The sequence below is a fragment of the Manis javanica genome, chromosome 15, assembly GCF_040802235.1.
Source record: "Manis javanica isolate MJ-LG chromosome 15, MJ_LKY, whole genome shotgun sequence".
In the NCBI taxonomy this organism is placed as follows: Eukaryota; Metazoa; Chordata; class Mammalia; order Pholidota; family Manidae; genus Manis; species Manis javanica.
Window position 1 is genome coordinate 75,618,038 of NC_133170.1, and position 15,572 is coordinate 75,633,609.

The 15,572-nt window shown below is 43.0% G+C and overlaps 1 protein-coding gene across 11 annotated transcripts in view; it reads right to left on the reverse strand.

The window, feature by feature from the left end:
* CIT (citron rho-interacting serine/threonine kinase) overlaps positions 1 to 15,572 on the reverse strand; it is a 151,192-nt gene that overhangs the window by 24,055 nt on the left and 111,565 nt on the right. For 4 of the 11 annotated variants that reach the window (XM_073223900.1, XM_073223897.1, XM_073223894.1 and 1 more), the window contains 10 exons: positions 14,838 to 15,035; positions 14,216 to 14,436; positions 12,447 to 12,582; positions 10,447 to 10,551; positions 5,728 to 5,868; positions 5,196 to 5,303; positions 3,336 to 3,498; positions 2,895 to 3,059; positions 1,169 to 1,306; positions 450 to 630 (listed from right to left, as the gene is read on the reverse strand). In XM_073223900.1, the coding sequence (XP_073080001.1) occupies positions 450 to 630; positions 1,169 to 1,306; positions 2,895 to 3,059; positions 3,336 to 3,498; positions 5,196 to 5,303; positions 5,728 to 5,868; positions 10,447 to 10,551; positions 12,447 to 12,582; positions 14,216 to 14,436; positions 14,838 to 15,035 (1,556 nt within the window). The remainder of the gene's footprint in view (positions 1 to 449; positions 631 to 1,168; positions 1,307 to 2,894; positions 3,060 to 3,335; positions 3,499 to 5,195; positions 5,304 to 5,727; positions 5,869 to 10,446; positions 10,552 to 12,446; positions 12,583 to 14,215; positions 14,437 to 14,837; positions 15,036 to 15,572) is intronic. The other 7 variants (XM_073223901.1, XM_073223895.1, XM_073223898.1 and 4 more) reach the window with 3 other exon arrangements.

Consider the following 15,572-nt stretch of genomic DNA (forward strand, 5'->3'; position numbering starts at 1 on the left):
TATTGGTAAGACTTCCAGTCAATAGTAGGCTATTACTACTTAAATTTGGGGGAAGTCAAAAGTTATAAGTGGATTCCAACTGCATCGGGGGTTGGTGCCCCTAATCCTCATGTTGTCCAGGGGTCAGCTGTAATTGAAAAAAAGTAACTAAAATGTTTGGGGAGGCTAATGGAAGATCAGAGTCCCTTTAACAACGTCTGTTTGTACAGGTTTCTCTCTGCAAGCCTTGATTCCCTGTATATCTGGTGATAAGCATGTTTTGGTCCTCCCAGGATAGGGAGGGCAGCTCCTACTTCCAGGAAGAGAAAGGGGAGGTCAGAGCATCCCTCTTACATCTGCTGTTTTTTAAGTGGTTTGGGCTCAAAATAATCCTCATTCCAAAGTGGCATGTTTTGGGGTAGCATATTCTGCCCCCCTCATAGCCCCAGCCAAGTCACCTGCAATCATACCTGGGCACCTTCATCCACCCTTCCAGGTGCAAGCCACTGCTGGGCTCCTTGGTCTGGAGACCTGGGGAGTTCATTTTGTCACGGCAGAAGGCCTCAGTGAAGTGCGTGGCATATTCAGCTGGCAGGCCACAGGTAGCTGGCAAGCACGTGGAGCACTTGGGATGACACATCACCTGACATTCTAGGAAGAAGCAGTGAACCTGAAAACACACCTGGCTGATCCTGCCTGGACCATCCCTTTCCTCTTCCAGCCAACCGCCGGGCAGGCCCCGTCAGCCTGGCCCTGTCACCCGGTTAATCCCTAGGCTTTCCCAGGAGCCAGGCCCTGACAGAGAGGAAACAAGAGAACCAAGCTCTCCTGACCCAATTTTCCTGGCTTCTCCCAAGACTGCCACAAACAGGTATATAAAGGACCCATCTGCACCGTTCAGGTGAAGTCAGCATACTGCCCAAAGGTAGAGAGACCAGCGTGACAAAAAGGGGCTGGAAATTAGCAAAGCCTAAGGCATTCTGCACAGGGAATTGGAGACATGAGCTGAAAACATTTATAAGTTCCTTTAACAGGGGAAAAATAGCGTCCTCCTACTGAAACTAAAAGCTTGAAAATGAATGCACGATATGATGAGGAATTTAAAAGAAAATCCACCTCCATCAGATAGATTTTTTTTTAGGCAGAGACATGCAAATGCCTGCTGCAAATGCACAACCGCAGCTCTTACCTAGACATTTGGATGCCTGGCGTCCAAAGTGCACAGTATCCAGACAAACAGCACACTTTGTGGCTCGCATGTTCAGTCCTACGTTAAATCGGTGAGGAATATTGTGGTGCATGCGCTCCTTAAGACGTCGACTGAATTCTGAAGGAATATTTTTAGAAGATCATCATGTACTGCAAATGATACCATCAAGAAAGCAAAAAGACAGCCCAAAGAAAGGGAAAAATATTTCCAATTCATATCTCTGACAAGGGACTTACAGCCACAATATATAAAGAACTACTACAGCTCAATAATAAAACACAAGTAGCCCAACTGAAAAATGGGCAAAAATCACTGATTATTACATAAACCAACTGAAGCATTCTTTCTTCACATACAGTTCTTTCATAAATAACCTCCCTCTGTTAAAAACACAACTTTTAAGCCTCAAAGAACCGATTTTTACATTTATATTCCAGTCTGTCCAAATTAACAAGAATTTTTTTCCCATTTCATAGGCTCCCTCTCAAAGGTGACCTGACTAATTAGAGGCAGCTTTCAGTAGAAAAGCTCAGGATCCAAATTTTCTGAATCCAAATTGGGTTCTCGATATAACATCACCCCCTTTCCTTTATCAAAGTTGTAAGGAATAAACAGCATGGATGCACTTTAAAACTGTCAATGTGCAACACACATGAGACAGGTGTCCGGAGTATCATGAACCACTCAGGCACTTGCTCTCTGCAGAAGGGACACCATGGCCAGAAATGATTTGTACCTCTGCGTGACCGCCACCGTTTTGAGAACCTTAAGAGTAAAGCTCTTTGATTCAAAGCCTTATGTCAACCTGGGAACCAAGACGACATCATCAGTGAGGAAAACCCACCACCACAATGGAACGCCGTCAAGGTTTACAATGAAAGTAGGCCTGACTGTGACAGCGTAACACTAAACCGCAGCTGTGCTCCACTCTCCCTAAGACTTTACAAATTACCTTCTTTGGTGTTTTGTTTTGTTTTTTTAAGTCCTTTACATCTCCAGGTGAACAGAGTACTTTTGAGGCCACAAAGAAATCTCCTTACACTGTTGGCAGGGCTATAAATTGGCACAAACTACCAACACTCAAAACGCGAATAATCTTTGACTCATGGATTCATTTGTCAAGAACTTATCCTGCAGCCCTAAAGCCCGCAGAGGTGCAGGATGTTTACTACAGGGTGTTCTTGGTAATGAGGAATCAGAAATACCCTTAAATGTGCCACAGCAGGGGTCTGGCTTAATAGGTGAGTCATATACTTATACCAACAAATACTATTAGCCCTTTGAAGGGTGGGGCTGACCCACATGTATTAAGAAACACTCCAAGATAACATTCAACCAAAAGGAGAAAGGCGTTTTGCAGATATAATGTAGTGTGCTATGATATGTATAACAGAAAAGGGCTAAGAAAAGTATGCTTATTTTCTCATACTCTTTAAATATTATTACATAAGATAAGAGAGATAAGAGAGATGAACAATTATTATATAAGATAAGAGAGAAGAACAATATTGACATGCAGTTACATGTATTGGAAGAACACAATGATTGATTCTGGATAAGGGAACTGGGACTGCAGAGAGGGCTGAAGACTACTTCTCATTCTCTATCCCTTGGTATTATTACTTGTCATTTTTACCATAAGTCTGCATTTCTTATCAATTAAAGAAAACATCAACACAGCTCCAATGGGCCCTTGAGAACATACCCTCTGGAGTTGAAGACTCCTTTCTGCGGCTGGATGGCGGGGCCAGCAGGCTCATGGCACTGGGCTGGTGCTCGGGGGACCGCACAATGGCGGACATGGCGATCTGCTGCCTCGCTGTGGCTGGCGTAGATGGGTGCGGGTGGTCTGTGGCCTTCCGGTGGGCAGCTGGAGAGAGACCAGTCCAACGCCTTTCAGTTAGCTGGGTCACCAGAAGCCCAGACCAAGCAGACTGCCTCTGGGCTGTCTTTCACGGATCTGAGACCAAAAGGCCATGCATCATGCCAAACTGGCAATGCCCAGGATTCTGTGAGTTCTTCAGACCCGGGATGTGCGGACTGAAAGCTTATGGGCCATCAATACAGATGCTGAACTGGTATGACTGATCTCCTTGAGACTGGCCTCTGCCTTTGCCATAGCCCTTTGCGTAGAGAGAGCCCCTACCTTCCTCCCTGGCAGACCGGAGCTCGATGCGGGTCTTCTGAAGGGCTTCCTCTAGCTCTGCACAGCGAGCTTTCTCCTTCTCCAGAGCCACCTTCAGCTCATTGTACTGCAGAGGAACCTGTGTGGGCAAAGCAGGGTCCTCTTTCCGTCGACTAAATAAACCCTAGCAATGGAAACAGAGATATCTCCTAACTCCTGGAAACTGGCACTTTAAACTAGCTAAAGGACTCTGACTTGGGAGGAGCAAGCCACAAAAGCCAGAAACATACTCACTGTAAGTGGATTTAGTAAAAATGGCATGTGAAGGGGGAAAAGGGGAGACTGAGCCACAGCCAATTCCAGCCGGCTGGAAAAAAAATAGGGGTGTGGAAGTTTTCACCAAGAGTGTTAAAGATGCTTGCATTGCCACCACCTCTTCCTTTAGCATTCCCAAGGAGAGCCATTTCCTGAGTCTTTACCCTCAAAAAATGGAAGTGGAGGATGGAGTCAGAAGAGATGGTTCAGAAATCACTCTTGCCTTGAATTTGTCACATGATGCTTAGTTATGGGACACAGAGATGGGTGTTTTTTAAAAGGAAGCAAAAAAACTGAATACTAAAATAATGTCAAGAACAAGGGGCTTATACAAAATAATGCAAATGGAAACACATACCGTGCATGCAGAAAAAAAATAAGACATGGAATAATGCGAGTGAGAAAGAAAATTAATCAACACCAAAAGTAAGTGGAAATACCCTAACTACATCAAGTGACATAATCAGATAACAGTCCGCTGCTAAAACAAAAAAGATTAAATATCATAAGCGTAACACAAACAAACAGTCACATGTATGCAAGAAAATCCTTCCCCTGCAGCCACCACTTAGTAGAGGGTTGCTCTCATCCCCTCACAGAAAAGAAGCTTCTGGAACATTGAGACCCACTGCCCACTACAGCCCATTCCTAGGTATTTCATGCCATCGGAGGTCATCCCTGTAAAACCACTGCCACTGCTACTCTGGTGTGCAACGGCCTTTGGAAGGAACTGGAAGCTCCTTCCAGACCTTTCTGAATTGAGACCACCAGGCTAAACCTAGCAAAAGAGCCTCAGTGGTTTAGGGACGTGAATGTTGGGCTACAAAAAATGTTCCCGTGTGCCTCTACAGACATCCCTATCCAGTTTTGTTTTTATTTTTGTCATAGTTTTTCATTTGTCTGTTCCAACAAAGGGATGGAGTAGTACTGGGGGGAAGGCAGCTACTTAGTCAGGCACCTCAGGCAGGTCACAGGCAAAAGGACTGAGCCAGATGATTTCTAGTCTTTTCTGGAGTGCCATACACATGACCTGAGAGAGCCCTTCTACTGTCCTTTACAGACGACTGTTAACTGTCCCTTACAGATGACTGTTAAGCCCTCTAGAGTCCCATGAACATGACCTTAGAACCCCTCTTTCTTAATTCCGTACATGTGACCTATAATCTCTCTAGAATCCCCTACTTGTGACCTGCTAATTCCTCTGAAATCCTGTACAAGTGAGCTAAGAACCCTTCTGAAGTCTGACAGGCTGGCCTTTCTCTCTGCTAACATGCCCACCCCAGCTGCTTAGGGGGGAAAAAAAATCACTCTCTTCACAGAGACAGATGCTAGAATTTTAAAGGCCAGCAACACAAAGTGGTTTGTTAGACTTGATCATGATCATGATGTGCTCTCTCTGTAAGGGCTATTCTGATGACCTCAAAACCTATTTTTCAACCCGATATAAAGTAAGAAAATGTGCACTTCATTTTCTATGGTGTTCCTATGATTATCTCAGAAGTGGTCGCGGGATCAAATAATCAAGCGACACTGCCAACTGCCCACTTTTCAAACACTTTGACCCACCTTTTTCTTTTTAGCAGGTTGGTCCATTTTCGCTTGCAGAAAATCAATGAGTTTGGTTTGTTGAGAGATAGTACCTTCCATTTTCACCTTCTCATGAGAATAGAGAACCTAAAATTCATGAAGACAAAAATAATCTCAGAACCAAAAGAAGTATACTTTTAAATTTGGTACTTTAAGAAAATTAAACATAAAGTAGTTAGGATACTGGCATCTGAAAACTCAACACAAACAACACTAGGTCAGTGTTTATTTACTTAGTTTAGTTTATTTCTTATAGCAAAAAAAAAAGTGAACTGTTGGATGAACAGATATGTGTAACAGTAAAAATCGCAAGTGGTTAATATTTGAATCTGGGGCATGATTGTTATAGGAATTCTCCAACTTCTCTGAATGAAAATTTTCATTATGAAATATTGGGGAAATACGCAATAGTACACAACATATATACTGATCATTTTACTAGATGGCTTTTAGCCACCATGCTGTGCCTTCACAGACAATTTTTAAGTAAGTTCCCTTTGCAGGTTCTCACCTGAATGTTTTCTAGCTGATATTCAAGATCACTCCTTTCTGTCTTCAGCAGATCAGCCCGATCTAGAGCTTCTTGCAGCCCTTGAGTCAGACGGAAAATATGATTCTTCTGCAGGTCCATCTGCTGCTGTAATTTGGCTTGCTAACAGGGAGAAAGGGTGGAGACAGACTCAATACCACACACAATACAACTTGTTACCCCATTGTTTTGTTTACCAAACCAATTTCAGGCATGGCACCAAAAACTTGGTTTTGAAATCATCTCACTCGAGAATTACCAGTTATCTTCTCTTCCAAACTGATGCACACAGTTAAAAAGCATTTGCGCAGAAATCCCTGAGGGCCAGCAAGTTACTGGATCCCCACTGCAGCATGAAGTTTGGGCGGGTGGGTCTGCCTTCCCAATCAGAGTTGCAATTAAGGATATTTTGGTGCTTAAGAGAACAGGCCATCCGAGTTGACATCTAAGGTGGTACATCTTACTGCCAATGACAAATATGTTCCAATTTGTCCTTATTTTTTGTTCTTAAGATCTCAGTTGCTGTCAGAAGAAATCACTTGGTTCAGGCAGTGTGGAATATGCAAAGGGCAATCATATCACCTCTACCTTAAAGAGCACCTCATCAGGGTGAGTACGCAAATAGCCACAGTTGTAGTAGGTGATACTTGTGCAGTGCGGGGAGGAACGAAGAAGGTCCTGAATGCAGTCCCAGTGTCAGTAAACCCAGGGAAAAAATTCAATTTAGTATATCAGAAACAGTTTTGTGCTGGATATCCTTCTCCAATGTTTAAAATGGAAGTCAACTAGAAAATAGAGCAGGCTGTAAGATACTGATTATTTGACTCTTTCCCCTAAAATGCTTCTATCTCTAAAAAGCAGGAGAAAGTGGCTCTCCTGACAAGATGCTGCTTGATTTCATCCAACCCCTGGGTTATAGCCTAACCACACTTGGTGTGGCCCAAATACTCCCTTCCTGGGGAGCCTAGGTACTCCACAGACTCACGGACTGAGTTAACAAAGAGCAATAAACATCACCGTGGGAGAGGTCCAACAGGCAGTGGCAAACCCCAGCAGGCGGAGAGCAACCGATGACCTCGGAGTTTGCCGACCCTCTCTACCTTCACGTTCCTTCCCTCCACCTATGTCTTTGTTTTTCTGTCCATTTCTACTCCTCATGTGTCCTTCCTCTTGAGAGGTGACTGATTCTTTGAGGCATCATCATGGAGTGGAACGAACTAGGACTTTGGAACATTCAAGACCCCGATATAAGTCCTGACTGGAGCACATGTCAGTCATATGACCCTGGGGGACTCACACTGCCTCTTGGAGCCTCAGTGTCTTCATCTGAAAGTGGTGCAATACCTCCCCAAATACCGTGCCCACACACCGTAGATGCTTGGGGAGTCTGAGTACTCTCCATCTCCTCTGGCCTTTCTTCCCTCCAGCCAGCTCTGGTCCTCTCCTCCCACTTCCCCGTCTGCCTTTCCCCTGCCAGCTTACTCCACCAGCCTCTCACTTATCAGTCTGCCATAAAGCAAGAGACACTACTATTAACAAGCAATCACCAGCCCTATGTGCCAACCTGGAATTTCTATTTCAATCCACAGAACCTCCTAAACACAGGAAAAAAGGAAAGCAAGAAAACAGCTAACTTTTTAAAGGGAGCTATCAAGTCCCTTGCAGCATGAGTGATTTCTTCCACAAATTACCCTCTTTAGTATCTTCCCCCTATTTTAGGACAACATTAATTACTAGGCAGGAAGCAGAGAAGCAAGTTCTGGGGACAAGAATCTGTTTGGTGACAGCAAGGCCCAAAATATTTTTCTAGAATAAACACATCAACTGTCCCTTAGCTTTTCAAGAAATAGGCTGCTTATTTACTATAATAAAAAAGTAAGTAACAGTGATACTTGTACTCAATGGAATGTTTTCAAAACTATTTACCTTCTTCCCAGAGAAAGACACATGGAGGCTATTCACAGATCAGGTTAGATTGAAAGGAAGGCTTTAGCTGTGTGCTCAGATCTGTCAAACAATTTTACAAGGGTGACAGGAGACTGGGAAGAAGCACGAAGGGGCTGACTGACAGAACCAGGGCGCGACGACCCTGGTGGCTGGAAGGGTGAATCAAAATGAACAGGAGAAAGTCTGACAGGATGGGATTTTTAAAACACCAGCTGAAAAAATACAAAACATAATAATGTTTAAAAAAAAAACAACCCAGGTCAATGGGTGTCAATAGTGTGATAAAGCTACTCAAAGAGTCTGGGTCATTGGCAGAGGTTTACAGAGCCCAGAATGGAGGTGGAGAGATCCTGTTGTATTCCATGCTGTTTGGGCCACATGGACTTCTAGAAACTCTTTGGGAAGATAAATCTACCAGAAAAGACAACCCAAACTTGGAGGGACTTGAAATACAAAAGAAAAGGCAACTGGGAGTGGGAGAGCTACTGAGATATCTAATAGACTGTTATGCAGAAAATAAAAGTAGTTCTTCCACAGAATTGCCACAAAGGCTGTGAGTTACGTCATTTAGAGTATTCAGAAAGGCACCTGGCACATAATAAGTGTTAATTAAATGTTACTGTAACTATTAATCAAATAATATGATTATTAATCCATATTAATCTATTTTAGTTGGAAATATCAGACTGCTCTCTATTTTCAAATGCTTCAACACAATAGAACCAATGGTTGGAAGTTGTAGGCTTTAGTTCAAAATAAGATAGAACTTCCTAAGAATTAGAGTTGCTGGAAAAAAAAATGGGTTGGGATATCCAAAAGCACTGTATTTAGGCTGAGGTTCAACAAGGCCCACCTGTTAGAGATACTGGAGAATGGATTCTCTATCTTGGACAGGACATTAATTTGACCAGGATTAGCAAATGGATTTTCTTCTCTGGCATTTCTTCCAATAGACTGATAGTGGTTGCAAAGTACCACATCAAAAAAGCTTCTGAGGCCATTTCAGGCCCAAGAGGAAAGATTTGGGAGAAAGATCCATTAGTAAAATCTGCCAGGGGCAGGGATAAAGGTAACAGTGGTGCAGGTGCTAGGAAATTGGACTACATGACACAGAAAAACTCTCTCCAACTCAGAGCACCATCTATGAGTTTCTGTACCTAAGGAAGAGGACACCTAAGTTAAGCCCTTGGTCACATGCTTATAAAGCGCACACTACAGCTAAGAATCCTAGCCACTCAAGATAATTCTTTGTTTCATAATGGTTTCAGCCGTCAGTGAAATTTGCTTCAAATTCACTGTCAGCCAGATGTCTGTGCTCAAAAATCTATCTGCGAGGTATAGACAGGGAAACTGGAAATGTTCTCATGAGCTGGGAAATGAGACTGAATCAGGGTTCCAGTGTTCTATTCCCAGCCTTGCCACTGACTCACCATGTAACCTTGGACCAAAGGACTGAGCTGTCAAGGCCAACTCTCCTTCCTTGGAAAGGAAAATAGGACAGGTGGGATCATTGGCTATTTCTGTCTTTCTGTCTCCAACATGTGCTTACAGTAGGGAAACTGCCTATTCATTCCAGATAAGAGACCATAATTCCATAATTCTCTACTTGACCACCAGGTAGATTTTTTAATTTCTATTACAGTGTTTAGTGCTGCCTTTGGTGAACTTCCCACCTATATATATAAAATTAATTTGTTTCAAAATTGTCATTGTGGTAAAATATACATAAAATTGACCACTGTAACCACTTTTAAGTGTACAGTTCAATGGCAGTAAGTACATTTATTGTTGTATTACCATCACCACCATCCATCTCCTGAACTCTCCCAAACTCCCACCCATATTTTTTGAAGTATCATTCAATAAAACATTTCATACTCACTGCCAAATTTTCACCACACTTGTCAAACTGAACAGCACAGCAAGATTATTTCTATCAGCAGAGCCCCTTGGGAGCTATGGTTATCATACAGCAAAACCTCAATTAACCAGAATAGGTGATGGGGTTAGCTGAACAGTCAGGTTCACTATGGGTTAAACAGAACACTCTTGGAGTGCAGCTTCTCTTTAAATATCTTTATAAAGTGCACTTGTCTTGGTTAGTTAATTCTAATGAACAAAGCCGAATCATTAGTGATTCACCATATAGGGCTTTGGCTGGAAGTAGGAAGTAGTCATCAATTTAAATAGAGATTTTCAGAATTCTGTTAAAAGGTACAGGCAATAACATAAGGGTGGTTTAAGAGATCAATTTGAGCTTTTTATTTTATGACTCAAAAGCAAGGTATGATTTTCCTTTAAATTGAATCAACTGAATGTTCAAAAGTCTTTGTGAAACTTGGTCCTGAGCGTAATCTGACCGAGTTGCTGCCCTGTGCACGAGGCTAATTTGCATGGATGGTCTATCAGCCGAAAACCTAATACACTTTGGTTATTGACTCTAAAGAACAATTTAAACTCAAGATTCATTCACCTTTATATTTAATAAACTCCCACTTGGCACATACTCACACATGCTTGATAGTTGTAAGCCACCATGCAGGACACAAATGACAAAAAGACCCTCTGGCCCTTAGGACACATTCTTTTAACACATTTAATACCTTCAAGAAAGTATTAAGTGACCACCTACTCTTCCTCGAAAATTCCAACTTCAAAATCTGAACATCTGATTTGGATCTGACCACCTGAACACAACAAATTTTCACCTTGGAAATTCCACCTGGCTCTGCTTACCAGGTGTTCTACACTCACCTCTTCTAGGAGCCTTTGTTTGAGCTCTCGTTCAGTCTCCAGTTTCTGCTGTAAACTTCGGGCATTCATTTCAAGCATGGCATGTTTCTTCTCCAGGTCATTGAGCTGGACATTTGGAAAGATTGGCCATGATACCACATTAAGGAATGTTAGATGCTCACAACTTCTGCAAATATCCACAAACCTTCACGTGTAAATAATAATCAAGTTCTAATGGTCAGAATATAAATACTGCTTTCAAAAGTATACCACAAAAGTCTGTGTCATAGATAAGCCTTATACAGGTTATTCTGTGAGAACGGATTACTTCTAAAGGAAGGGTCACATAAATAGCTGTGACGAGTTCTAAAAGGATGATAGCTTTGGCTGACTTTAATTAAATAATCATAAGTTGAAATGCTTACTACTTGCCAGCAGAGTGTCAGGGGCTTCGGAGATGAAAGGGTGGACAGGCTCTCTCAAGAACCTTACATTAAGTCACAAAGGCTAAGGGTGACCCATAACTAGATGTATACACAGAAATGACTGCTTTGTCACATGGTAATTTTGATGAGAGGAAGGGAGAGGAGAAATTCATCCTGGATTGCCAGTCATCAAGAAAAGATGGCATCAGAATGTCTGGAGTCTTAAAGGATGGGTAGCACTTTGCTATGGAACACTTTAAGAACAGCCAAACAGAAAAAAATATTCTTCAAGTTCAACACAAAAGGGTTCATTTATCTCTAATACATTTATTTTCCTCATGGTAAGAAAAAAAGAGTAAGCCAGTACCAAGAAACTCAGGGGTATTCCTGAGTGGCAAGCTCTAGCCTTGAATCTAATCATTTCATTTATAAGAAATTCCTGCAAAAAAAAAAAAAACAACAATTGTGGATGCCCAGAAAGACGTATGTTCATCACAGTGTTATTTATAATGGCAAAAAGTTGGAAGAAGCTCAAATTTGCAGCACAAATGGAATGATTAAAATAGGTACTTCTGTGCAATTGACGTTTTTAGAACTACATGCTCAAAAAATATTCAATTAACTCAGGAAAAGCCCCTAGTTATATGATGCCTTAAAAAAAAAGATGTAAAGCTGTTTATATAATAAGAACTTGAATTTATAAATTCATGTGTGTGTGTATACTCATAAACATACCACACAAAGAAAAGACTACAAATAAATTCACCAATATTACAGTGGTGATGGATTACCAGTCATTTTTCCCTTTACTTTTCTGTGGTTTCTCTCTCTTCCACAATGACCCCAAATAATTACCTTTATAATCCTTGAATAACAAAGATTTACAAAAATTCAGATTATTACTTTATGTGTGTGTTTTGTGTGAGACCTGTATATTTGTGGGAGTCAGTGTGTGTATGTATATATACATGAAATTTCTCTGATCTTCATTTTTGTTATCTACAACATTGAAGCACCTATTCTAAATCTCTTTCAAGACTATTAGATAAAGTCACCAAAACACTGGTACAGCACTTTGTAAATATAATATGGAATGCCACCCAGACAGACACGTGTGTTTCCAGCATGATACTGAGGACTTGCACTGCCCTCAGACCCTCTCGCGTCCCTGGACTCCGTACATGCAGAGGCTGAGCTGCCTGGTATTGCAGCAATGGAATGAGCACTTGTCTTTGCCACCAAGCATGTCCCAAGGATGCTCAACATTAAATCCACAAAGCCTTCCAGAAATCGAGTGCCAGAAAATGAGAGAATTGTGAACTTAGATCAAAATTCAGACCTCAGAGACTCAGTTAAAAAGTCACTGACTGACTGTGAAAACCCAGTTCACACACCCTACTCCCTACACACACGCACTATTATTGCCAATCAAGGATGTCCCGTTGTGAAGCACAACCATGTGACTGGTTTGTGCTGAGGAAATGCATGTCTGTGAAATGTGTTGACTGTGGATTGCATTTGAATTTGTATCAAACATGCCTTCTAAAAGAAGGAAGTGAGAAGGTGTTCCTCAGAGGCAGAAGAGATGGTGCTGACCTTGTCAGAGAGGCTCTCAGCTTTTAGCTTCTGTTCTTTGAGAGCCTGCTGCAGAGCAAGAATCTCGGCCTTGTGTTCCTTCACTGCCAGCTCTACCACCTGGCGTGACTCGGTGATCCGCTGATCAGCTCTTGCCCTGCCAGGAAAACACAGGCCCACTGTCAGAAGCCCACCATTGCCCACCTAGAGAAAGGAAATTGGCCTCTACTCCCAGTAAGCAACCAAACAGCCTGCAGCCGGAGAGATGCCCAACTATGAGTCCTAGTTCCAAATTATGTCTTGCTGTCTGACCACTTACAGAGTGAAGACGTGACCCACTTTAGGCATTGGGTAAAAATACTCCTAATAGGTAAGGTTCCTGTGAATGCTCAGTTTTCCAAGTGCAGCTGGGCTAAATAGGATGTGTCGAGACTATCACAGTCTCCTGTGGGAGGGAAATGGAATGAGGTACCCCTGGGACCACAGGGGACAGAGGACCGTGGGAATGCCATGTGAGCAATTTCCTTTCCTTCTCCTTAAAGCACATGAAATGAGCGTTTTGGGTGCTCATCAAGAAACTGGAGCTTGAATCTCATGAATATATCTGTAAATAAAGTTAGAGAATAGAAAAGCTAGAAGAAGCCAACTAGAAAAACTGCTTCCCTTTCCCCGTTTAGGTCCTGTGCCTTGCTCCTTCCACACCTGGACTTGCACAACCTTCCCACTGGCGATGCCCTCTTTCCCTGCCTTGCAAACCCAAATATTTCCTGGCCTCAAGGATAAACTCAAAGGCCACATCCTACATGACACCTTTACTAATTTCTCCTCCCACAACTAAACTCTCCTTGCTCTGTATCCAAAGCATAAATGCACTTCTGTCTTGGCACACGACACCTCCCTCTTTGTTTTAGGTAATAAATATTCAAATGCATAATCTCTGCTAGATTCTTAGCCCCTTGACGATAAGAATGAAGAACTGTAATTTACTCTTCTCAGTATCCCACATAACACCAAAACAAGGGGGGAAAGGAAAAAGAAAAGCCAAGGTCTTTCATAAGTACCCCTGAACACATACATGAAATGTTTTCCTGAGCACAGCCCATAACTACACCATCCATATGCAGTTGTGTATTTCTTGACCCACAAAATTATCTCTGAAGGACTCTAGAAACAGCCACAGTGGAGGTAGACTTTAGAGTGGGAAGGAGGGGGTCTGTATGAAAACCACCAGAATGTATCATAAGGACTTGGGGGGCACACAGATTCAGAGGGAAGCAGAACAGGAGGTCTTCAAGCAGCAGCCTCCCCCATCAGCAAACACCCTGAATGGGAGGACATCCAAAAGGGGGAAATTTCAACCAGCTTTTCTTAAGATGTAAGGGTTCTCATCTTCTGCCTCCAGTCTGTTCTAGTTTAATTGACTCAGCATAGATTAAACACCCAACACATTTAGTTGAAATCTACTGTGGTCAAGTGAATGTGGGAAATACCGAAATGAGTCTGAGAGACCCAACTGAATGACAGGCATTTCTGTGCACAGCTTATCCTCCTTCAGGGGTTCAGAGTATCACGGGAAGGTAGGCTTCAAAGGTAATATTCGCGAGGGTTTGAAGGATGGCTATGATTCTGTTGTGCAGACACGGGGTCAGGGTCGGCTGGCCCAAACCATCGAGATGCCGTGGCTGAGAATGGAGAATGGACAAGCCCAGACAGTGGGTCTCCTGCCCCTCACTCCCAGGTGGCCCTGCTGCTGTCACTGTCCCTGGCTTTCTACTGATGGGAAGCCCCACCTGCTCTGTTTCTCCGTGTCCAGCATCCTCTGTAACTCTCGAACCCGACACTCAAACTGGGACTTCTCATCGCCGAGGACGCTCCTCCACGCCTCCCACTGGCGCTCCTTCTCCAGCAGCTCATCGTTCAGGGCCTCCAAGTCCATGACCTGCTCTTCCAGCATTGTGCAAGTGGTCTTCAGCGCCTCCATCGTCTGCAAATCAGTACCACTGAGTTGTGCCTTGTATCAAACGAGGATTTCCTGGATGTTACTTATGTCAGATTAGTTTCAGAAAAGCACAAGTCTGAAATACAATCTATCTTTTTCTTCTACAGGCTGAGGGGGCTGGCCAAGAGTGGATGAGGGACCATTCCTGCCACCATCTAATAGGCAGAACCCAAAGCAAGGTCAGGGGAAGAGACTGTGCGTAACAGCCAAGTGGCTCCCAGTAGCCTCCCAGGGAGAAGAATGACACACTTTTAAAAGCCAGTTTTTGAAACCCCTAAGCCCTCAAAACCCAGACATGATTATGAACAAGAGCCCACTCAAAGGACAAGGTCGGCTTGGAATCCTTGGGAGAGATGCACCAGGTCCTCACTGTAAAATCTGCAGGGGCCTCTGACACTGTGTGCCGCCCTTACCTGCTTCTGGCTGGTGAGCTGCATCTCTCTCTCCGTGATCTCACGGCGGAGATGGTCCACTTCACTTCGTAGCTGTACTATCTCGTCATTGGCGCCAGAAGCCTCATCGAGTTGTTTGGACAAGTAGAAATTTTGGTTGTTAAGCTCGGCGTTGTCCTCGGTCAGCTGGTTGAGCTGCTCCTCCAGGTCTGTGATCACCTGAAAGAGCAGAAGAATCCACCGACACATCAGGCAAGTCAGTTTTAAATGAGAAATTGCTTCTAGAGCCATTGAACCTATGTGACCCTGGCAATCAATGTGCAGCTCACATTGGCCTCTCCAGCCCTGGCAGCCAAACTCAACCACCCACACCCTCCCACTTAAGTGCTAACACACACAGGCTGCAGCAGAAAAAGAAAAGTCTGATTCTTTCTAACTCGATTCATCTGGAAAATATAGCAAAAGCAAATCGCCAAAAGTGACTATACAAGGGGCAATTTTAATGAGATCAAGTGAACAGATAATAATATAATGTGGAAAAGGCAAATTGAGGAAAGAGGAATAATAGACTGGTGCTACAATAAGTTAATTAAGCTTAAATGCCCATGACACCATCTATAGGACACTATAATTGGAGAAAGTCTTAGAAGGCAAAACAAAGTTCTTATCAAGGAAGACTGACCGTGAAGGACACTAAGAGACATTTTAATAATATCTCAGGCAATCAATTTAATTTCATGCAACAAAGGAAAAAAA